The sequence below is a fragment of the Martes martes genome (genome assembly GCF_963455335.1).
Source record: "Martes martes genome assembly, chromosome: 4".
NCBI classification, from domain to species: Eukaryota; Metazoa; Chordata; class Mammalia; order Carnivora; family Mustelidae; genus Martes; species Martes martes.
The window spans coordinates 88,099,597-88,122,655 of NC_137891.1; the positions used below are offsets into that span (position 1 = coordinate 88,099,597).

The 23,059-nt window shown below is 43.2% G+C and overlaps 1 protein-coding gene across 3 annotated transcripts; it reads right to left on the reverse strand.

Moving 5' to 3' along the window:
- Positions 1-3,941: 3,941 nt before the first annotated feature.
- On the reverse strand, positions 3,942-21,333 carry CD160 (CD160 molecule). Of its 3 annotated transcripts, none has more exons than XM_080802362.1 (6): positions 21,194-21,333; positions 13,491-13,634; positions 12,311-12,637; positions 8,187-8,330; positions 6,380-6,508; positions 4,544-5,242 (listed from the first exon to the last, which is right to left on the reverse strand). In XM_080802362.1, the coding sequence occupies exons 2-6, from the start codon at positions 13,555-13,557 to the stop codon at positions 5,235-5,237; spliced, it is 675 nt and encodes a 224-aa protein (XP_080658488.1). In that variant the 5' UTR covers positions 13,558-13,634; positions 21,194-21,333; the 3' UTR covers positions 4,544-5,234. The 3 variants fall into 3 exon arrangements, with proteins under 3 accessions (XP_080658489.1, XP_080658488.1, XP_080658487.1); XM_080802361.1 differs by having other exon boundaries at positions 5,004-5,242; positions 6,296-6,508; XM_080802363.1 differs by lacking the exon at positions 6,380-6,508 and having other exon boundaries at positions 3,942-5,242.
- Positions 21,334-23,059: the final 1,726 nt, after the last annotated feature.

Below are 23,059 nucleotides of genomic sequence, written 5' to 3' on the forward strand. Positions count from 1 at the left end.
TTACAGACTGAGGAATCTGGAGCCTTAATAGGAGTCAAAGGAGAGATGATTTAATTCTTCCCTGATTGTCAGAATAGGAAACAATTGCATTTTCTGATCTTTAACCCTTACACTTGAGCCTTATGTTCATATTAAATGGCCTGTGGATTCCATGCAGAGCTAAACAGATTGTTTTCTTTCTTTTTTTTTTAGAGAAAGAGAGAGCGTTCACACAGTGGGGGAGGGCAGAACAAGAGGGAAAAAGAGGATGCAGTGTGGAGCCCAGTGTGGGGCTTGATTTCACAACCCCAAGATCAAGATCATGACCCGAGCCAGTTAAGGGTCGGAGGCTTATCTGACTGAGCCACCCAGGCACCCCAACAGATTGTTTTCTTGTTCATGGATGCCTTTTCTTCTTTATCTTCCCTTTGTCCACTATAATTTGAAAATAGAGGGGTGCCAGGGTGGCTCAGATGGTTAAGTGTTTGCCTTTGGCTCAGTTCGTCTCCAGGTCCAGGGATCGAGCCCCACATTGGGCTCCTGGCTCAGCAGTCTTTCTCCCTCTGCCTCTGCCCCTGCTTGTGCTCTCTCTGTCTTTCAAATGAATAAATAAAATCTTTTAAAAAACATTTTTTTAATAAAAAAAGAGGGGAGAAAACTTTTGTTAGCACATAATTAGGAGAGATGTCCTAGAGATTGGTAAACTTACAAGTTGGGAACTGATAAGGCAAATCCTTGCTGGCCTCCAAGTGATGATTGCTTCTTGGGTAGTTTCCAGAGGGATTTGTTTAACTCAGGTTTCTACAGGTTATCTGGCTGGATAGAACTGGGAAGTTGGGTGGGAAGAGCAGAGTGGTGAACATTTAGCTGAGATCTCCAACATCTTTAACACTTTTTTTTTTTTAAAGATTTTATTTATTTGACAGAGTGAGATATCACAAGTAGGCAGAGAGGCAGGCAGAGAGAGAGGGGGAAGCAGGCTGCCCGATGAGCAGAGAGCCCCGATTCGGGGCTCAATCCCAGGACCCTGGGATCATGACCTGAGCTGAAGGCAAAGGCTTAACCAACTGAGCCACCCCGGTGCCCCAATACTTTTAAGCTAATGAGCTGGGAGCAGGAAGAAAGAAGAACTCTGGCCTTAAAAATTCATTTTCCCTCAAAATTTCTACTGCCAGTTCCCTAAAAAGTTGGGAAACATGGAAAATCCAGAATGGCATTTTGTCCCTGTTGTTGTATTTCCTGGACTTTTCCTTATAGTGTTTTAATTTGTAAGAAAAAGGAGCATCTCTGGGCAGGAGATCTGGAGATGGCTATAAATGAAATAGCTTCCTTAGCTTATTATAAATTTTAGTTGTCAACATTTGCAGCAGTTGAACAAGTGCTTATTAGATGTTTTCTTTGAGCAGTACACTCTCTGGTGCAATAATTAGTTCTCAAGTTCGAAGGAAGTTTTCTGGGAAAGAATTTGTTTTTTCCCCCGATAACTCTTACTTTGGTTTAACAGCTAATAGGAGAAAAAAATTCCTTGTTTATGTCTTTGTGTCCCACATTTGTGTGTGTGTGTGTGTGTGTGTGAGAGAGAGAGTATATGTGCATTAATGGATATACGTATAGATGCACATATCACAGTAGAGAAAGAAAGGGATGTGGTGTCCACTGGCATAATGTTAGCAGGTACAGCAGAGGGCTGGAGCCTCAGTGCAATTCTCTCACTGTACATATACTTCAGGCCCTTGTATTTCCATAGTTCTCTCTTACGGGGCATTGTTGGCTTGGTTGACAGCCAGACACCCTGTTACATGGTGTGAGGCCCAAGGGATTCACTGGAGGCAAAAGCCATGTTATTTCTAAGGGTTGAGGGGAAAAAATGGCTTTGAGGATAGCCATTATTCTCTGTTTCTGTAGTAGTAGAACACAAATACGATTATGTATTGCTTTTTAATTTTTTTCTTTTCTTTTCTTTTTAAGAAATTATTGTTACCAAATTGACTTTTCTCTTGACCTTCTGCATGCTCCAGTTTCTTTCAATCTGATATCGACTTGCTCTTTCCTCAAGGAATACAAATTATATCAGTCTTAACAAAAACTAGTCAGGAGGGAACCATAGTATGTGTCTGTTTCAAACAACAACCAAACGGGCCTTTGGGGTTTTGAAAGGGAATGGCTCTTCAGACTTGGTTGTTAGAGCTGATCTAGGCAAGCCGGTGACATCTGTGAAGGAAGACGATTTTAGGGGGAGGAGCAGGATGAATAAATAGTAGCATGTAGCAAAGCCCTCTTTGGTTTCTGAGGTAGAGAGATGGGAAGATGAGAATGCTTTTCATCAGAATAAACCAACAGGGATTTGGGAGTTTGGAGAGTAGACCTTTCCCCCCCCACAAGGTTTTATTTATTTATTTATTTGAGAAAGAGAGAGAGAGAGAGAGGAAGAGAGCACAAACAGTTGTCAGAGGCAGAGGGAGAGGGAGAAGCAGACACCCCACTCAGCAGGGAGGCCGATGTGGGGCTCCATCCCAGGACCTTGGGATTATGACCTAAGATGCTTAACCAGCTAAGCCACCCAGGCGCCCCTGGAGATCAGACTCTTATTAAGAGTTTCCAGAATGAGTCTCACATAAGTTCTGAGGCAGGAAGTTGAGAGTATGTATCACAAGTGGCCATTGTGTGGGGGGAATCATATAGCTAACTGGAATATCAGTGCCTTAGCACTCAGGCTGGGAACCACAGGGCTGCTCCAAGGTTTAAAGTAAAATGTGTAGAATACAATGTGTACAACTGGAGATATTTTCTAGGATCCAAGTAGAACCCTTGTCTTAACCAAAGGACATAAGGTTTTGATCTTCCCTGCCAGATAAGTGGAATTACAGACATTCAGCTCTAAGATTATATACATATAAACTTTGTAAAGTTTTGACAAATTGCTCTTAGTTGGTGTCCACGGAAGTGGAGTCTGTGTTTGTTGCCTTTCCTCTTTCAGTGGGATATCTGTGACTCATGGGATATAAGCTTGTGCTTCTTTACCTTCTCTAATAAGGTGTGCTGTTTTTTTAAGGTCCAGTAATTATTAGACTCTTCACAACATGAAGATAGCTATATTTTTTTCATTAAAAGGGTATCTTTTGATGAAAAAAATACATAACAAAAAGCTGCTGTGATTTGCTTCCAGTGATGCTTTTTTAAATTAAGTGTTTTTTTCCCTCAAGAATCTCTACACCCCATGTGGCGCCTCAAACTCAGGACCCCGAGATCAAGAGTCATATGTTTTTCCAACTGAGTCAGCCAGGTGCCCATCAGTAATGCTTTTAAATCAATTTGTCTTTATTAGTAACACCATAATCTACATCCGGTTGAAATATAGTATATAAATATTTGTAAGATATATTATTTATTCAGATGAAATATAGTGCTAATACAGATTCCTTATAATAGCTTCATGGCCTCACAGAAGTACAGATTCCATGCATGGGTTGTGAATCACTCATATGGATTGAGGTTAAGATGTGTATTCAGAAAGCTACCTATTCATGCATGGAAAATTTGTAGGCTTATTTGAAATCAATGGTATCAATAATTTGGATATAAGTATTTCACATTTATGTTTAACCAAGTCTTGAGATAAGCAGAATACAAGAAATGGGACTTCTAACTTGCTATTGCTTTGTTTATTCTGCTTAGTTCACATCAGAGCTAATAGTCAAATGCTCTTGAAGGTCTTAACAAGCTTGGACAGCGGTCATGTATCCTTTTGCAGATTTTTATGTGTGAACTATAATTAGTATAGCACAATGGATACAACGTTTTCTATAGTAGGATGTGGCTTCTTTGTGAGACATCCAGTGATTATGTAATGTTGAGAAATTTCAGAAGATTCTTTTAATAGTAAAAAGCAAAAGACAACATCTCCACTCACATGCAGCTTAAATTTAGTTAGAAACAAAAGCTACATAAAACAGAGAAAGATTAAAGTGAACATAATTTAATGGAGAAAGCTTTGGAGATTTTGGAGTCAGAATTCAAGTGGCTGTGGGTTTAAAATCTAGAATCTCAGATTTGATCCTCAGAGCAATCCTATGGAAACAGAAGATAGGGTAGACAAGATCCCATTTAGAGAAAAGTAGACAGAAACAGCATCTCAAATCTTCCATTTGCCCAAGGACACAGAGCTGGTACACTGAAGAGCCAGAATTTGAATCCAGGTGTTTTGACTACATGCCTAGTCTTTTTTACCCTCCATAAGGCACAAAATCCAGAGTCCTTAGTTTGAGGGTCGACGCCATCACTAATAAGGGTCTAAGCCATCTTTTTCAGCCTTTTCTCTCTCTCTTCCCATAAAACTTCACTCCCACATTTGGCAGATCCTGGCCAAGGATCACAGGTAAGGTGTCTGTTTCCTTTTGATGGTTTGCTATTTAGCTCCAGTGAAATTGTCTGTGTTTTTAGAGTCTCCCATCGATGTTGTCCTCCTCCCCTTCCCCATACCCCCACTTGACTATGACAAAGTCATCTGTCTAAAGAGAAAGACAAGAGGATTTGTGAATTTAGGAGAGAAGAAAAGGCTGCAAATACTGCTCTGGGCATTTATTTAAAAGGAAAGAGATAGGACCAAAGAGGCTGACAAGTACTTGGTTGAAGCTGGGAGGTTATGCTTTGTGGTGCACCTGGGCGCACGAAACTTCCTTGTGCTGGAGGGGTGCTGTTGAATGCCGGGGTCTCTCCATTTCTTCATTTTCATGCCAAGTCAGTCACTGGGCTCTGGCTCTTTTCCTATCCTACATATCTTTGCTTGTTTCTTCTCTCTTCTTTTTAGTGTTAAATAAAAATTTCTTCCAAAAAAAATTTGTGTTCTCATTTTGTTTGGCTGCCTTCTTTATTTACCGTGTTAGAGAAGGGGGAGGAAGACTTTTTCTTCGGTACAAAAACACACATACGTCATACTTACCCAGTATTTGTGTGAGAACTGTCCACCAGCCACTTTTGTGAAAGCTGTTCTTTTTTTTTTGTTTGTTTGTTCTTTTTTCTTTTTTAAGTGGTGACAGAGGGGGAAAGAAAGGCAGGTTTCCTGTGGCGATGAGGAGGGGAGGTCAAGGAATGCATTCATTTGTCCCACCTTGCATTCCCCCAGATTCTTGGCATATTTAGCATTTCCTCCCCTGTGCAGTTTCTTCTCTGTGTATTTTGTAATGTGAAAGGTAGCAAGCTGAAGAGTCAGGTTTATCTTGCTGTAACTTTTTTTTTTTAAGTTTCTGGCACAAGGCTTACAAAGCTGTAGAAAGAAAAAGGAAGGTTATGTTACTGCCACACAACTTAGATAGCTTATGTAGTTCATTGTTTGATTGGCCCTAGTGACTAGAGAGGAAATGGAAACGGAAAGGAAAGAAGGAAGGGGTTATAACCCTTCCCTATAATCAGTTGTCTCTTATTGCTAAAGTGCAGATGTGACCTCTAGCAAATCTGACTGGTCTGGTCGAGGTGGGGAGGAAGCCAACCTTCGATTTCTCCTTGCAGGAAGGTAGGGCAATCAAAGAAGAAAGAGATGCCTCCCCAAAAGTTCCATTGGTTTTCCATGTGAAGGCTGGCACAGTGATAGGACAGGGATACTGACTGAAGGTGGTTTTACGAGCTGAGGGAGGCCCAGAGATGCAGGAAACTAACTTCCTTCCTTCCCCTTCCTTCCTTCCTTTCTTTTTCTTTCTCTCTCTCTCACTTTCTCTCTCTCTCTCTTTTAAAGATTTTATTTGTTTACTTGAGAGAGAGAAGGAGAGCACAGAGGGAGAGGGAGAAGCAAACTCCCCACTGAGCAGAGCGCCTGATGTGGGTCTCTATCCCAGGACCCTGAGATCAGGACCTGAGTTGAAGGCAGGTGCTTAACCTACTGAGCCACCCAGGCGTCCCTTCATCCTTTTGATAACATGTAAGCATCCTAACTTGATCTACGTGATCTCTCTGGGCCTGACAAAATGTGTGTTCTTTTATTCTACTGAACATTAACCTTTTCATAGTTCTGCTAAACCTTGAGTTGGGAGGAGGGGGAGGGATAAAAGGCATCAACTACCAAAAGTTCATTCTCTTCACCTGACTGGAAAGAGTTTTTGCTCTAGCATAACTTGGGAGCCAAAGATAATAAGTAGTCATGGGTTGCATGGTTAAACTCAATTTCCTTCTCAGAGTAGTTGTTTCTGTATGAAGAAATACAATTTATTTTACTAACAGAGTAGCTAACTATCTGAGGGAATTTAGATTCAATAAAGAATTAGGTCTAAAGGGTCCGACTGCTAGATATTCATCAATTTCCTCCTGACAACTGTCATAGGCTTACATTTTGCAGGTCCTTGCCAAGTAACACAGATAGGTCTGTTTTCTTGTAATAGTTTCCAATTAAGAGGCCGGAATAATGGGATACCTATGCCACTCAGTTGGTTAAGCATCTGCCTTGAGCTCATGTCATGGTCCCAAGGGTCCTGGGATTGAGGCCCATATTGGGTTCTCTGCTCAGCGGGAGCCTTCTTCCTGCGTTTCCCCTGCTTGTACTCTGTCAAATAAATAAAATCTTTTTAAAAAATAATACAAAACTACAAAGAAACCTTAAAAAAAAAAAAGTCTGGACTATGGGAGTGTTAGGTGATCCTATTTCCGGAAATGGGAGGAGGCAATCTCAGAGTGGGGAGGGTGGCGAAGGAGAGAGAAAATACTTAGCATATAGTAGATAAATCCTGAGAGCACATGGTTTTGGAGTGAGAAGTTCCTCTCTGTTAATTCCTGTGAACTAGAGCAATATTAAGCTCTTTGTGCCTGTTTACTGATGAGAAATCAGGGAATGTTTGCCTGGAAGGGTTATATGGGCCAAGAATCACCATATGTAAAACCCAATCTATCACACAAATTGTTTAAACAAATTTATTAAGAGCTTACTATGCCTGGTACTGTCTTTTTGCTGGGGTAAATGTGACAAGGCCCCTGCATTTATAGAGCTTACATTCTGGTGACATGCAAACAGTGGTAGTTATTAATAAGAGGAAAGCTTAAAAAAATGCATGGAATTAAGAATGCCAAGGACAGGTGGGGTGCCTGGGTGGCTCAGTCAGTTAAGTGTCTGCCTTTGTCCTAGGTCATGATCTGGGATCAAGCCCCACGTGGGGCTCTCAGCTCAGTGAGGAGTCTGCTTCTTCCTCTTCTGCTGTGCTTTCTCTCAAATTAATAAAATACTAAAAAAAAAAAAAAAAAAAAATGCTTCCTTCGGCTCAGGTCATGATCCCAGGGTCCTGGGATGGAGTCCCTGCTCGGCAGCGAGCCTGCTTCTCTCTTTGCCTCTGCCTGCCACTCTGCCTGCTTGTGCGCTCCCTTGCTTGCCCGCTCTCTCTGACAAACAAATAAATAAATAAAAAAAATATTTTTTAAAAATGCCAAGGACGGGCAAAGAGCTCCATCAGTTACTGATAATTGTAATGGCAAATCACTGAGTTCCAATCTCTTATCCAATAGGGAAAACCGGGATCTATATTGATGTGATGCTCAGAGGACTCACCTGCAAGTGTTTATACCCAATCTGCCCATCACCCTTTGCCAAGGAGTTGCATTTTATTTATTTATTTATTTTTTTTTTTTAAAGATTTTATTTTATTTGACAGAGAGAGAGAGAGAGAGAGATCACAAGTAGGCAGAGAGGCAGGCAGAGAGAGAGAGGAGGAAGCAGGCTCCCCGCGGAGCGGAGAGCCCGATGCGGGGCTCGATCCCAGGACCCTGGGATCATGACCTGAGCCGAAGGCAGAGGCTTTAACCCACTGAGCCACCCAGGCGCCCCAAGGAGTTGCATTTTAAAAACCCACCTCCAGACCCAGTCTGACTCTTGCCTTGTTCATCTTCACGTAATAGGCAAACATCTGTTGCCTTAACTTGTAGCCCTCTGTTTGTCCCTTGAGTAGAGGCAGCTGTATTTATTTCTTTGCCTCTTCCACAAGCTTTCCTAACAGGTCTGATCTACCCATGGAAAATGTGTTTCATCCATCTTCGTCTGGTTAGTATAGTCTTGAGTCCCTTTGGCCCAATTTTGCCCTCATGTTGGTTTGATGTTTTCCTGTGGACAGCAGGGGCCTCCCTTCACTCTCCCACTCTAGGCTTCCTTTCTACCCATCTCCTCCTGGAGGATAAGCAAGATATCAAAGGTGTAGCACCCTCATTTCCTGGGCTGCTGAAGACTCTTCCGAACATACCTTGAAGGGCCAAGGTCACCAGGCTAGTGACCAGCATCACCCAGGCGTTTTCTTGCAGGAAGCCTGAACTGAGAATGCCTTTGCTGTGGCTGAACTTTGGGTGTCCTGTTCGTTTCAGTCCTTTCACTGTATAGTTCCCTGTCTCTAGTTCAAAAGAAAATTAATTGATCAGCAGAGGGTTTCAGAAATCATTAATACCTCCTTTTGCGTCATCTCAGAACATCTTTTTTGATCTCCAAGGATAACGCTCAGCACAATTTATTGCCCAAATAAGTATTTTAAAAACATTTCTGGGTAATGATGATGAGGTACTTAAACAGCAAAAAATAGATGCAGAATGTGTCACACTGGGGATGCAAACAAGCCTACCTTGAAGAAACTTTCAAGTCTTGTTAGCTAAAATAGCTTAGGTACCTTGGACTTGGGTGCCCCCTCACGTAAAAACCGTCTTCCGGAGTGTGTCAAGCAGTTTGGCCTAAGTTAAAATCTGGGCTTTGGAATAGATCTGGATTTTTATTCACCATTTACTAGCTGAATAAAATTACCCTCAATTACCTTTGAGCCTGACTTTTCACAAGACAACAATAGCTGCAACTTCAAACAGGCAATGAAGATTAAATGAAATAATCAACACATCATTCAGCACAATGCCTGGCACACGGTAAGCACACAGTGAACAGTAGACGTTATTTACCGATATTATATGTTACGTGTCCAGCTTTGTTAGTTTTACCTTCCAAGAGGACGTTTATTATCTCTGCATTTGGTGCATGTGCTGACTCTAATACTTAAGAATTAGAGTCTCAGAGTACTGAGAGGCTGAGAAAGGCAGTTAATCTTACAGAGCGCCATCACCAGTAGAAAAGCTTAGGACGTATTAAAAGAATGTGATCAGGGGCGCCTGGGTGGCTCAGTGGGTTAAGGCCTCTGCCTTCGGCTCAGGTCATGATCCCAGGGTCTTGGGATCGGGTCCCGCGTCGGGCTCTCTGCTCGGTGGGGAGCCTGCTTCCTCCTCTCTCTCTCTGCCTGCTTCTCTGCCTACTTGTGATCTCTGTCGAGTAAATAAATAAAATCTTTAAAAATAAATAAATAAATAAAAAATAAAAGAATGTGATCAGATTATAGACTATATATAGATTAGTTTATAAGGAGTAAGGGCCTTGTTGCTCCCCCCATTCTACTCTCCAAGCTCAGCACTGTGTCTGTGGGATGCACAATCAATATGAAAAGCGTGAGAAGAATGACAGAAGAGTTTCCCCTCGTGAGGTAAATGGGAAGAGAGTATTCACATAAATAGAATGAAATTTTAAAAAGCCTCTGGAGTGAGGCAAAAATAATTTAGACTTTGCCCCATAGAAAGTTAAAAGCCGTTAAAACTGGTGGTGTGGCATGTACAAATTAGCATTTTAGAAAGAGCTTGGGTGGCTGTTTGGTTTGGAGGCAGAGATATTATTTAGAGTTGATGGATCATTTATTAGGTTAATAGCTTAGTGCCAGGCCCTGAGGTAGGTGTGGGAGGAGATACAAGGTTGAGTAAGACATGGTCAGATCCCAAGGAGCTTGTCAGAAGACTATTGGATTTTTTTTTTTTTTAAGATTTTGTTTATTTGACAGACAGAGATCACAAGTAGGCAGAGAGACAGGCAGAGAGAGAGATGAAGGGAAGCAGGCTCCCTGCTGAGTAGAGAGCCTGATGCAGGGCTCAATTCTAGGACCCTGGGTTCATGACCTGAGCCAAAGGCAGAGGCTTTAACCCACGGAGCCACCCAGGCGCCCCAACGGTTGGAATATTTTAAGTGAGACAATGAAGACTTGGAAGGCCCCTTTGGAAAGAACAGAATAAAACTGGGGAAGAACTAGTTGTACTTAGTAACCGACTGTATGGAGAAGAGAAAAAAAGGCACCAAGATTTTGACCATAAATCATGGTCAGAACTAGGGTCTCAGGATAGGTTTGAGTCTGAGGAGATGGCAGGGCAGTTAGAAGCTAGGAATCCAGTTGTCAGTGAAAATGTTAAATTGAAACTTAGGAAGAGATTAGAGCTGGAGGAGTTGATTTGTGGATCATTTTGCAAGAAGGAGCAGGTTAAAGTCATGAGGGTGAATGAGAACTTGGGAGAAACAGTAGGGGAAAGATCAGAGAGGTGAGGAGTGAGTCTTGGCAAATGAATGCTCATGTTTGAGAGGTGGGAGGGGGAAATGGAGGCAGAGAAGGAGCGAAAGAACCCCCAGAAAGGCGGGAAAACCAGGGAAGTAGAGTTGTAGAAGCCAATAGAGATGGGCGTTTGTTAAGGGAGAGAATGGGAAGTGCTGGATGCTGTAGTGAGGTCAGAGGGGAAGACACCAGGAAGCAAGGAAGAAAATATAAATCAATCTAGAACAACGTAGAAAATGTGGATTAGCTGCTAACCATAGGAAATGATTAAAATATTTGTTAAAAGACTCAGGGCTAGGTTTTTATTTGGAAGGGGGTGTAATTTTGTTTTTTATTTGTTTTCTATTTTTCTTAAAATATAGTATTCGAAAGTTCATAAAGAATAATAGCAGTGTCCTTTTTTCCTCCTAGGCCTATTCCCCCAAGACAACCACTGTCAGCTCTGAGATGTTTCACTGTATTCCTAAATAGTATGCTTATGTTACCACTTCTTGATGATAAACTTGGGCATTATCTATTGATTTTCTGTTAAAGAAGATGAGGATATGTTTCTCTTAAGCTGCTACCCACTTCCCTTCTCTGCATCTTTCATAAATCATTATATTACACATTGTAGTTAAATGAATGTTTATGTAATTTGGATTCTGTAAATGTTACATTATTACAGAACAAAGTTGTGTGCCGTGATTAGGTTTCCTTTTGTAAAATTTAGTGTTTTCCCTGGAGATGGTGATTACCTTATATATTTTTTTTAACCAGGCAAAATTTCCCATATAGATATCTTTAATCCTTTATCCAATCTGTCACAGGCCTTCAGAAAGATGATCTATCAATTCTGTTTTCACCTCCTCAAGATCTTCCAAAGTCCTCTTTCTCTTTTTCCTTTTGGACTAATTGTTTTGGCCATTTTTCATTTTAGAATTTTCTTATCTCCTTTCCCCTATTAGAGTCCTTACTTTCCTGGATCCCATTTTATCCACTCTACCTGTTTACTTCCTGTTTTTCTGAAGTAAACCTCTAGTGGCTTCTTAAGATCACATGGGAGGCAATCTTTTTTTTTTTTTTTTTTTTTTTTGAGTCATTGCCTGTCTTTATTCTTTCCTCACATTTGACTGGCAATTTGGTTGGGTATAGAATTCCAGTTAGAACATAATCCTTAGTTTTGAAGGCTTGTTCCTTTGAGAATGTAGAAACAAGAGTCACTCTCTGCTGGCCATATGATGAAGTCACATAAAAAGCTGAGTCTGGAGGTGACCGTATTTAGGTTTTGTCTAAGTAGTAACAGAGTAGAGGAGTATGCACAAAATAAAGGAAATATGCAGAGATGAGAGACCTTGCTGCCCCAGAGAGATTGAGACTGTCACTGGTTAGGTTCTGTTGGCTTTCTGGTTTCTGATTTCAGAACCCGGATCTCATGAGGGCTTTATTCCTTTACTCCTGCTTTATTATTTGTTCCTTTTAACCCATGGCAGCTTGAGCAGATTTCTGTTTCTTTACAACTAAATGTTTATTAAGACAACCATCCATTTTATCTCAAATCCATCTCTGTCACAGCGTGAAGGCTCAGTGTCTGTATTTAGAACTAGGACCACATTTCTGAGAGATCTCTGAATTAGAATCAAGAAAGCCTAAATTTCAGACCTCTATCTGCTTTACTGGCACTGGTCAGCAAGACAAATTGAACAAATTGCTTTACCTCCATGTAACCCAGTCTCAGTGTCAATAAATATGAAATTATTTATGTCAATAAGATTTTTAAAATAAAAGACAAAATGAGATCACTTTTGTATTCATGCTGTGAGCATTTGCCACTACAGTGGGACTGGTGGGAAATGACTGAGTCATGAGAAGGACTCTTGCCCCAAGGAGACCGCCTGTCCAGGACCTGAAGTAACTATTTCTGTCTCCAGCTGCCGACCCTGCTTATTATCTCATCTGGTGGCTTATTATCTCATCTGGTCAGAGCTCACCTGTGACTAAAATAGAGAAAAAGTGATCCTGAAGGCGGATGTCTGGCTTCCGGCTTGTGGCACAACACTGGTAGGTCCCGCTGTCCGATGGTGTGATTTGGTTTATGGTGAACACCAAATGAGATGGTATTTCACTGACACCGTCTCTCCCAGGATTCCGTTTAAGTCTCAGTTGCTGCAAGCTGGTCTCGGGGAAACAGTCAGAAGATCTGTTCTTGCACAAAAACACTATAACCCCCTCAGCCTCTTCTTTCTTATACTGCAAAGTACAGATCAAGCTTAGTTGTTTTCCTTCCTGGTGAAATGAGCTTTGGATCTGCATGCCCCCTGGAATGGGAAGGGAGAAGTGTTAGCTAGGGGAAGTTCACTCACATAGACTAAGTGTACTCACCCAGAAAAATGTTGAGGCAGAGGAGGCGGCTGCCCAGCCTACATTAAATACCACCTCTTAGAAGAGTCGTTTATGGGCTATACCTGTATCTGAGGGAGACCTGTTATCCCAGTTATTTGTTAATTCAGAAATGGTTTAGATTTTATTTCTACTCCAAATGGAACTTGTATAGGACCTTTATTAAAGTGCATTTATATACATCTAATCCTCAGTATAGCCCTAGAACCACATACTGATGTTCCCATTTTATAAACTGAGCTACACAGTGGTTTAGTGGGTTGCTAATGCTGACATATATATTTCAGAGAGAGGAGAGGCAGAGGGAGAGGGGGAGAGAGAATCCTAAGCAGGATCCACGTCCAGCACAGAGCCCAAAGCAGGGCTTGATCTCATGACCCTGAGATCATGACCTGCACTGAATTAAGAGGTGGATGCTTAACCAACTGAGCCACCCAGGCACCCCAAGTTGACACACATTGTAGTATCTGGATCTCAAACCTGGATTTCATAATGTATAAGATCCTGAAAGTATCTTAGATTGAGGGCCAGATTACCAGGCTCTTGGCAACACATAGTAGAGGCAGAATGTCTGATGGGGAGGGCAATAGTATTCGTTTTAACAGAAAAAGAAAAACTATATTTTTCACCCTTCCATTAGTGTCAAGAGGGAATGGGTCCTTTTCTTCCCTACCAGAGAAAAAAACCTTGGGATCCATCCCTCCTCCTGAGTCCAGGATTTTCCCTGATGGCTATCTCTGCTCTGGGGATCTGAGGAGGGGCTGTCCTCACCACCAAGCTGGGTGTCCACGATTGCCAGCAGAATGGCCAGGGCCAAGCATCCTCTGCCAGGTGCCATCAGTGTCCTGCACAGTGTCAGCAGCCACAGGAACTTGAAGCAAATGTTGGCTCCAATGATGTCCTTGCCTCACTTTCCTGAAAAGGAAATAAATGTTGGCTCCAATGATGTCCTTGCCTTACTTTCCTGAAAGCACATGAGGACTCCTCCCAGGGCTCCAAGACCATCTCCATGTTCCAGACACTAGCTTAAGTTGGCTAGAGTCTGGTGGTGGAAGGCTTGGGCATGAGAGTCCAGATGGCTGGGAAGCGAGACAGTTAATCAAGTGAGGTTCACTGGAGAGAAGAGAGGAGAAAAGAGGGAAGAGACAGAGACACTAAAGGCTCTATTTTCAGAATATTTTTTTCTAAATTAAGTTGCATTACTGGGTCAAAGACTAGGAACACAATTTTTTTTCTACTACATATTATCACATTGCTTCCCAGAAATATGGTTGAGATTCAGATATTCAGCAAGAATGCGCTTGTTAGCACTGAATATTTTACATTTTTGCCAATTTTGATGAATGAAAAATTAGATCCCACTGTTGATTTATTTTGCATTTCCATGACTAGTGAGGGTGAGGATCTCTTCATACATTTATTCGTCATTAGTATTTCCTCTTCTATGAATTGCCTGTTCATATCCTTTGTTTTTTTTTTCCCCAAATCAACTTTTTAAAAAATCAGCTTTTCTCTATATTAGAGATATTACCCTGACTTTTTTTTTTTAACAAATATTTTCTCCTAATTCATTGTCTCTTGAAAAAATGTTTCTTTCCATCAGGAAAATTCACATTTGCATGTAGTTAAATACAGTGCATCTATCTATCTTTTCTTTTAAGTGATCTGTAGTTCTCTGTATTGTTTAAGAAAGTTTCCCTCAGGGTGGAGTTATACTTTTTTCCAATATTTTATTGTTTTGCCTTTTATGTTTATATCTTCTTTTTTTAATGTTTATATCTTCTAATCCTAGCTAAGAAAAATTGTTCTCATCTCAAAAAACCCAAACTGAACCCAAAGCAAAAGCAAGATAAAACCTGGGTTTTCATCAGTTGGAAATCCTTGAATAATTTTAAATCATTCATACAGTAGAAAATTATATATTATTAAAAAGAATGAGTTCTCTAAATATGAGCTTGTGGGGGGATCAATAATATACCATTATGTCAAGAAAGACAAATTGCAGGGCTATGCATATAAAATAAATGTTCTTATTTTTTTAAATCCCCTCTCTGTATATAAATGTTTAAAAAATATATTTAAACACTTTAATAGTTTATAACTTTTTGGATAGATAATTACATTCACAGGGTTCAAAGGGTAGGGCTGTGTAGTTAAAAGTTTCCTTCCTGCTCCCACCCCCAGTGATCTATTGCCCTTTCCCAGAGTCAATTGATGTTGCCTTATTGTGGATACTTCTAGAGATATTCTATGCATATTTAAGAGGTTCCATATCTTTCCTTTTATTAAAAAAATCAATAACAACAATGAATGATAGCGTACTGTACACTCTGTTCTACATTTTGCTTTTTTCACTTACTATTGTGTCCTGTGGAGACATTCCTTATCAGTACATAATCAGCTTTCCCTCCTTAAAAATTGTTGCACAGGGATGCCTGGGTGGCTCAGTCAGTTGAGCCACTGCCTTTGGCTCGGGTCATGATCCCAAGGTCCTGGGACCTTGCTCAGTGGGGAGCCTGCTTCTCTCTCTGCCTCTGCCTGCCATTCTGCCTGCTTGTGCTCTCTGTCTCTCTCTCTCTGACAAATAAATAAATAAAATCTTAAAAAAAAAAGTTGCACAGTGTTCATAATTATGTGAATTTATTCTCATAGATTCCTACCAGTGAAGATTTTGATTATTTCTAATCTTTTTATAGAGGTATAATTGACACACATGATATGAGTTACAAGTAATGATTTGACAATAGTTATACACTGTGAAATGATCACCACAGGAAGTCCAGTCACTGTCCATCACCATAAAAATTTACCAAAAAATGTTTTTCTTTTGATGAGAACTTTCAAGATTCCCTTTGCTGGCCACCTTCGATTGTGCACCACAATACCATTCACTGTAGTCCCCATGCTGCACACCATATCCCCATGACCTGTTCATTTCACAGCTGGAGGTCTGTACCTCTAGACCCTCTTCACCCATTTCACCCACCCCTCAGGCTCCTCTTCTCTGACAACCACCATTCTGTTCTTTGAATCCAAAAGTTAAGTGGAAAATATTAAAAGAGGTGAACTTTAGGGGGGAAGGGCAGTTCCTGTGGGTTGGGAGGCACATAAATGTAAGGAGGCTTTTTTTCCTCATATAATACTCTTCCACTTGATGTATTTTACCTTATGAATGTACTACTACTTTTTATTTTTTTATTTTTAAAAAAGATTTTATTTATTTATTTGACAGAGATCACGAGTAGTAGGTAGAGAGGCAGACAGAGAGAGAGGAGGAAGCAGACTCCCCATGGAGGACAGAGCCTGATGTGGGGCTCGATCCCAGGACCCTGGGCTCATGACCTGAGCCGAAGGCAGAGGCTTTAACCCACTGAGCCACCCAGGCACCCCTACTACTACTTTTTTAAAAAGTAGTTTTTTATTTATTTTTGCGTGCTTGAGATGGAGATAGAGACAGATGGAACGAGCAGGGGAGACGGGCAGTGAGAGAAGCAGGCTCCCTGATGGGCCCGGAGCCCAAAGTAAGTGGGACTCAATCCCAGAACCCTGGGATCATGACCTGAGCCAAAGGCAGATGCTTAACCAACTGAGCCACTCAGGTGCCTCTAAGTTTGTTATAATCCTAATGAAAACTCCCAGTGGTCTGGCCCCCAGGGCTCCTGCCCTAGCCTTGACCTTGCGTTCCTTCTCCTGTGTGTTGTCTTACTTTCATGCTCTTCCATGTCTCCACTAGAATGTCCTGCTGACTCTTGAAACAAAACATTGAATGACATGCTTTGTGTCTAGCCACAAAGTATTATCTGATTTGAAAAGGAAGATAAAGAAATGAGATTTTGCCATTTGCAAGGACATGGAAGGAACTGGAGGGTATTATGCTAAGCGAAAGTAATCTGTCAGAGAAAGACAACTATCATATGATCTCACTCATGCGTGGAATTCAAGAAACAAAACAGAAAAAACGTAGGGGAAGGGAAGGAAAAATAAAACAAGATGAAATGAGAGAGGAAGACAAACCATCAGAGAGTCTTAATCATAGGAAACAAACAGGGGTGCTGGAGGGAAGGTGAGTAGGGGGATGAGGAAACTGGGTGCTGGACATTAAGGAGGGCACGTGATGTAATGAGTGTTATATAAGACTGATGAAACACTGAACACCACCTCTGAAACTGATTATACATATATGTTAATTAATGGAATTTAAATTAAAAAACTCAAAAAAGGAAGATGAAGAAGAATTGCAGTTATTCATTTAGCCTAGGTTTGTGGTTTAAAGCATAGACTCTGGAACCAGATGGCTTGTGTCCCCAAACTTACTGGTGCTAGATCTAAGGAAACACTTATACTTAGGCTCCTGGGATAGGAACCATCCTCAGCCCTTAATAAATGGATATATTTGACAAACACTGAACAACTATGATGTGTTAGGCACCATAGAGCCCAGAGAGACAGCTAAAACAGAGGCTGACTCTCTCAGTGGTTCTATGCAGCCTCTAGTCAGAAGGACCCACCTGTACTCTGGCTTTGGCAAGTTTCTTAACCCTTCTGAAAAGCAGCTTACTGAGCTGTAAAATGATGATCATATTCTCTTCCCAGGGTTGTTCTTTGGGTTAAAGGAGGCAACCCATGTAAACTACTTACATGGTTTAATGCCAGGTGTGGCTGGCATAGAGTAAAGACTCAGTAAATGTGAGCCATGATTATTTTTATGCTTCCTCATATTTGCAGCAATTTATAGTGTCCCAAACATCTCCACATCCACAATTGTGTTTAGTTCTTATAAAGTATGGCTTTTCTAGTTATTTAAAAATGTGTCACTTTTAGTAAGCGCATGGAAGCTTGGAGAGGCGTTGTGAGGAGCTTAAAAATCACAGCTTCTAAGTGAAGGAGCTAGGATTCTAACTCCCAAGTTATGTGGGTCTTTCATGTTCTTTGTCCCTCTCCTCACAGCTATCTAGCCATTCAGGAACAGCTGCAATCCAAGGAAGGCTGTGATAACAATAATAAGGTCATAAAGTATATCAAGGAATAGGAAAAGAGAAATTCTGAATGAGAGGTCTGGAAAGGCTGCAAGACCGGAATGCAGTTGGGCCTTGGCAGATGTTTGCTGACTGGGGATCCGATGGTGAGGTAAGGCAGGAAACGGGTTGGGGAGATTGGGCTTCCAGTCCTGGCTGTGCATTAGCTAGCTGCGAGATGTTGAGAAGGTCACGTCCCCTCTCTAGGCGTGTTTCCTGAGGGACTGGTGCAGCGGGATGGGAGGGGCGTGGTAGGGACTGCTTCCAAGAAGAGAGCGGCAGAGTGGCGGGCAGGCTCACAGGCGCTGATGCAGGAGTGGCCGCGCTTCGTGGTGCCTAGGGCCGAGCTGGAGCAGAGCGTGTAAGTTTAGCGTGGGCCGTTCAGGGGGCCAGGGCAGGTGGGGGCCATGGGGAAAAGATGCTCTTGGAGTAGGTGACCTTGGTGCCTGGAGGGGGAGCACCCCGGTGTGATGCAGGCAGGGCCGGGTGGAGCAGGCACCGTTGCTTCTGCGTTATGACCACTAGAGGGCGCTGCCTTCTAGTTGAGGCCGGAGATGGCGCGGGGTAGGGTGTGCAGGCTGGCTGGGGGAAACCTGAGCTAGTGCTGGAGGTGTGGGCGGTGCAAGATCCGGTCTGGTGGGTCCTGAGGACGCAGCCTGTACTAGACCCCTCCAAAGCGGGAGGAGGTGTTGGGGAGCGAAAGGTGGGGACTTTCTGGGTCCATAGGCTAGAGGCAGGTCTACTCTTCCTCATAAGACGTGGCGAGCCCCGGAGTCAGCCACGATGAGGGTCCAGGTTAGGTTGGCATCGTCGCCTTTCAGCCTTCCTCGTGGCCCCTGAACTATGCTGGGTGCCCAGGACCTATGGACTCTGAGGATGTGCCTCTGGAGGTAAACACCCTCCTTCTCCCTGACCTTAGAAAGCGGGAGGCACCTGGAGTCCCAGACTCAGATCCAAGCTTCATGTGATCTGGGGCATGTTACCAACCTTGCTCAGCCTTACACTCCTCCTGTGTTTAAAGCTCCCTCCTCTGAATGTTGCGATAATTAAATGACACGTGGGTCTGTGCCCGACATTTTCTGCGGAGTGTGGACCCACTGCTGGTGGGTAAAGACTGGAAGGAAGAGGCTCTTCTCTTTGCTACCAAAGCCCTGATCTAACCTCTCAGAGGAGCTGGAAGGTTAGCAAACAGCTTCACAAACATTTGTTTGCAGATCACCATTTGCAGGTCTCCCAAAAAGCTGAAAAAGATGCCTCAGACCCAGAGATGGGATTTCATCAACCACCACACACCCAACTTCCTTAAAATAGAAACAGATTAGTAAGTAAACTGAAAGTCTCAGAAGGCCCTTGGAGCACTTGTCTGCTTTCTCAGGCTTGAGGCCCTGACCTGCCTTGACACACAGAGTTGGGCTTCTCAACCATAACATAAATGCACAACAGACACCTTTGGTTGTCTGGTGAAGCCTGTGGGTCCCCTTCTCAGAATAATTTACAAATTAATAAAACAAAATATAAAGGATAACAAAGGAAACAAATTATATCAAAATAGTCGTCTAAACATTAGAACATGTGATAGTGTAGTGTGTTTCCTAAGGTCTAGCGTCAGCAAATCATCATAACCTCATAGTAGTGATGAATCTCTGTGACATTTTGAGAAATCTGTAACAACTGTAATGAGATTTGGAAATGTTTCTGATTTCTATTGATGGCAAATTCTATTGTGGTTGGTTGCCTACATTCATAATTGAAACAAATGCTAACTTTCAGCTAGAAACTGGTGGAAATAAAGATATAATGTTTCTCTCGGGTTTATGAATCTCATGAATGGACCCTCAGTTAAGAACTCCTACAGAACAGGCTCCTTGTTTTGCAATTAGGGAAACCGAGGCAACCAGCTCTCCTGATTTCTAGATGAAAAGTCTTCCACTAAAGTGCATAACTCTGGAACTTAGAGGAAAACTCTTTCTTTCTTTCTTTCTTCCTCCTTTTCTCTCTTTCTTTCTTTCTTTTTTTTTTTTTAAATAAGACTTCTGCTTCTCTCTTAATTTCTTTTTTTTTTTTTAAGATTTTATTTATTTGACACAGAGAGAGATCACCTGTAGGCAGAGAGTCAGGCAACGGGGTGGTGGGGTGGGAAGCAGGCTCCCTGCTGAGCAGAGAGCCTGATTTGGGGGCTCGATCCCAGGACCCTGAGATCATGACCTGAGCCGAAGGCAGCGGCTTAATCCATTGAGCCACCCAGGCGCCCCTCTTTCTTTTTTTTTTATATGGGTCTTAATTCATGACCCTGAGATCAAGACTTGAGCTGAGGTCAAGAGTCAGTTGCTTAACAGACTGAGCCACAACAAGTGCCCCAAGGAAAACTACTTGTTCTTCTTTTTCTTTTTTTGGATTTACCCATTCATTTTACAGAGAGAGAGAGTGGAGGGGAGGGGAGGGGAGGGAGGGGGGCGAGAATCTTAAGCAGACTCTGCGATGAGCATGGAGCCTACGTGGGTCGATCCCACGACCCCAAGATCACAACCTGAGCTGAAACCAAGAGTCGGACAGTCAATTGACTGCACCACCCTGGCGTCCCGTGGAAAACTATTTCCAAATCATTATTTTCACTCTGGAATTCACAAGTTTATTCTGCCAAAACATGCCAGTTGGCCTGAAGCCTCTTTTGTTGGCATTCCCCCCCAGAGCATACATCTGGGATGTAAACTTCCCTTGGGGTGCCTCACAGGACCAGTCTGAAGCTCCATGGAGCCCCGTGGCTTGTCCTAGGCCAGGCTTTGAGGGATCCAGAAGACAGTGGATCCAAGTCTTGAGAACTTTCCTCTAGTGACCATGTCCTTTTTTTTTTTTTTTTTAAAGATTTATTTATTTATTTGACAGACAGAGATTACAAGTAGGCAGAGAGGCAGGCAGAGAGAGAGAGGGAGAAGCAGGCTTCCTGCTGAGCGGAGAGCCGTATGCGGGGCTCGATCCCAGGACCCTGGGACCACGACCTGAGCCGAAGGCAGAGGCTTTAACCCACTGAGCCACCCAGGCGCCCCCCCATGTCCTTTTTATTGATAAGAATGACCCTTTGTCATTCATCCCCCATGAACACTGACCAAAACAAAGCGGCCTGTAGGATTTAGAACAGCGTAAGAGATTTGTGCTTGGTCAGGTTTGTTACTTCGGGAGCTTGCCTGGATTTCCCTCCCATGAACATGCAGTACAGTTCTTTCACATTTGAGGCAAGTGTCAGAATGGGGCCTGGATCCCTGGAAGCCGACCGGGGAAGAGCAAACATGGTGCCCCAGCTGGCACAGTAACACTTCTCTTTCTAGCGTCCTAAGCGTAAAGAGCATTGCAAAAATTAGGGGTTCTCAAGGACCTCACTGGAAGCCTGTCCTTACCTGAGCAGTTCTGTCAACAGTCCCATTCCCACTCCCAGACCCCAGTCCCCCCAGTGGGCCTCATTACCTTGGGACAGAAGTTCTTCTTTCTTGCTCTCGGCCCGGGGGCTCTGGTGAAGGCACTTTGAATGAGCTCTCAGCCCCTGTCTTGTTCTTTGGTCGTCTCCCACTTCCGTCATTGCTCACACCTTCACAACTGGTATATATGGTCTTTGAAAACCACAGCATGGGTTTTTGTAGCAATCAGGGGTCTTCCTGCCTCTCTCTCCTCCACCCCCACTGTGAACTTTTTTTCTTCTCCACCTCATCCTCTGCTGCTTTTCCTCTCCTTTTCTTCTTCATTTTGTGTTAGAGACAGACTATCTGCTGAGGGGGCTGAGAAAAAGCACTCTTTGAAATTGTTTTCTTCACCTTGGGGGACAAAGATTTTTCACTGATAATTCATAATGAAGATAAGACTGATGATAGAATGACTGAGCATGTGCTCTCAAGTATAAAGAAGGGTATCAAGTCTTTTCCTGAGAGAAGGCTTTGCTTAAGGACAGGACAGAGGAGAGAGCAGCTCCAGGCTGAAGGGGGAAGAGGGCGGCACAGTGAGGGAACCTGAGAGGGGTGTGGGAGATGGAGAGGGGGACAGCCCAAACGGTCCTGCATGGGGTGGGGGGATGAGTGGGTGAATGGCTGACCTTGTTTCCCCATTTATGACCCCCTCAACCCATTTCCATTCTGTTCTGATCTGTTCCTCCTTGGTCACTGGTGTCCAAGGGAGGTCACTGGGAGATTGCCGGGATTATCCCTGAATTCTAGTGTCACACACTTTGATGGAAAGAGCATCGGTCTGAGAGTGAGAAGTTTTGGGTTCTAACTTCTGCAAGGCTGGGCCAGGCTCCATGCCAGAGAGGACCCAGCACAATGAGAAGCCCCATGGTTCTGAAACAAATAACCGACGTGATTGTTGACAAATGCCAAGCTACCCAGGAGCCCAAGGGGTGTCAGAAGAAGAGGGGTCAGGGAATTTTTTCATGACAAATCTAGAGTCACTCACCCATGTGTGGACAGGGATTTCCTGGTTTGTAGTACTCTGTGGTCCTTAGACTGAAAAGTGCTCTGGGATTTGTGGTCCTTTCGTGGGACCCACCAAAGCCATTGTCATGTTATCAGGTGAGACAGGCATCAGCTCCATCTCCTTATTCTGTCAAACTGCTCAGCTTTCACAACAGAATGTGTGGATTCCTGGGGGATGGAAACCAGCTGGGGGGTGGGAGCTTGCTGGGATTGCTGGGGGGTGGGGGAGGGGAGTCTCTCCTCTCATCTGCAGGTCTCTCACCACCATCCTGGGCCCGGGACCAGTCCATGACAGCTATAGACACCTGGCCCCACAGACATGAGCTGCTGAATGGGGTCTAGTATTTTCTATCCCAGCCCCTACAACAGTGGCCAAATTTATGACTTCTCTATTCCTTGAAATGGAGACTTGCTTGTGCTCATCTCTGTGGGACACCCAGAAGTTTGGCCATGACACCCTTCAGTCTTTGTCATCAGCTGGAGGCTATGCAACAATGAAAAAAGTCTAAGATAACAAAACTGTGGAGCTGCAACTTTGGGGCCCCTTGAGCACCAGCAGACACACGTGTGCTCACACTGGTTGTTGCAAAACCCTCAAAATTCTGCAAAGACCTCAGGCTTGAAAGCGAATGGCAGAGGACTTCCTTCCAGTCAGGGTGCATCTGCCTGTCATGCAACACCTGCGTACATGATTTCCTTAAGATGCTGCTTCTGCTCCCTCCTCAGTGAATGTCATTGTGTTTTGGGCCCTGAGGGTTTGACGTGATGGAGCACCAGCTGGCCTGTTCTCAAAGAGAGCACGCTCAGTGGTGAGGGACAAGGTGCTGGCTGAGGCAGAATGTGCCCGGGACTGTAAGCACCACACAAG

Bases quoted from the DNA above. Each gene is read 5' to 3' on its own strand.
- CD160 (XM_080802361.1), bottom strand. From the start codon at position 13,557: ATGGCACCTGGCAGAGGATGCTTGGCCCTGGCCATTCTGCTGGCAATC. The intron at 12,638-13,490 runs GTGAGGACAGCC...TTCCCATTCCAG, and splicing joins CGTGGACACCCAGCTTGGTG to GGGGCATGCAGATCCAAAGC. The intron at 8,331-12,310 runs GTGAGCTCTGAC...CTTTTGAACTAG, and splicing joins TTTCTCTATTTTAGTCACAG to AGACAGGGAACTATACAGTG.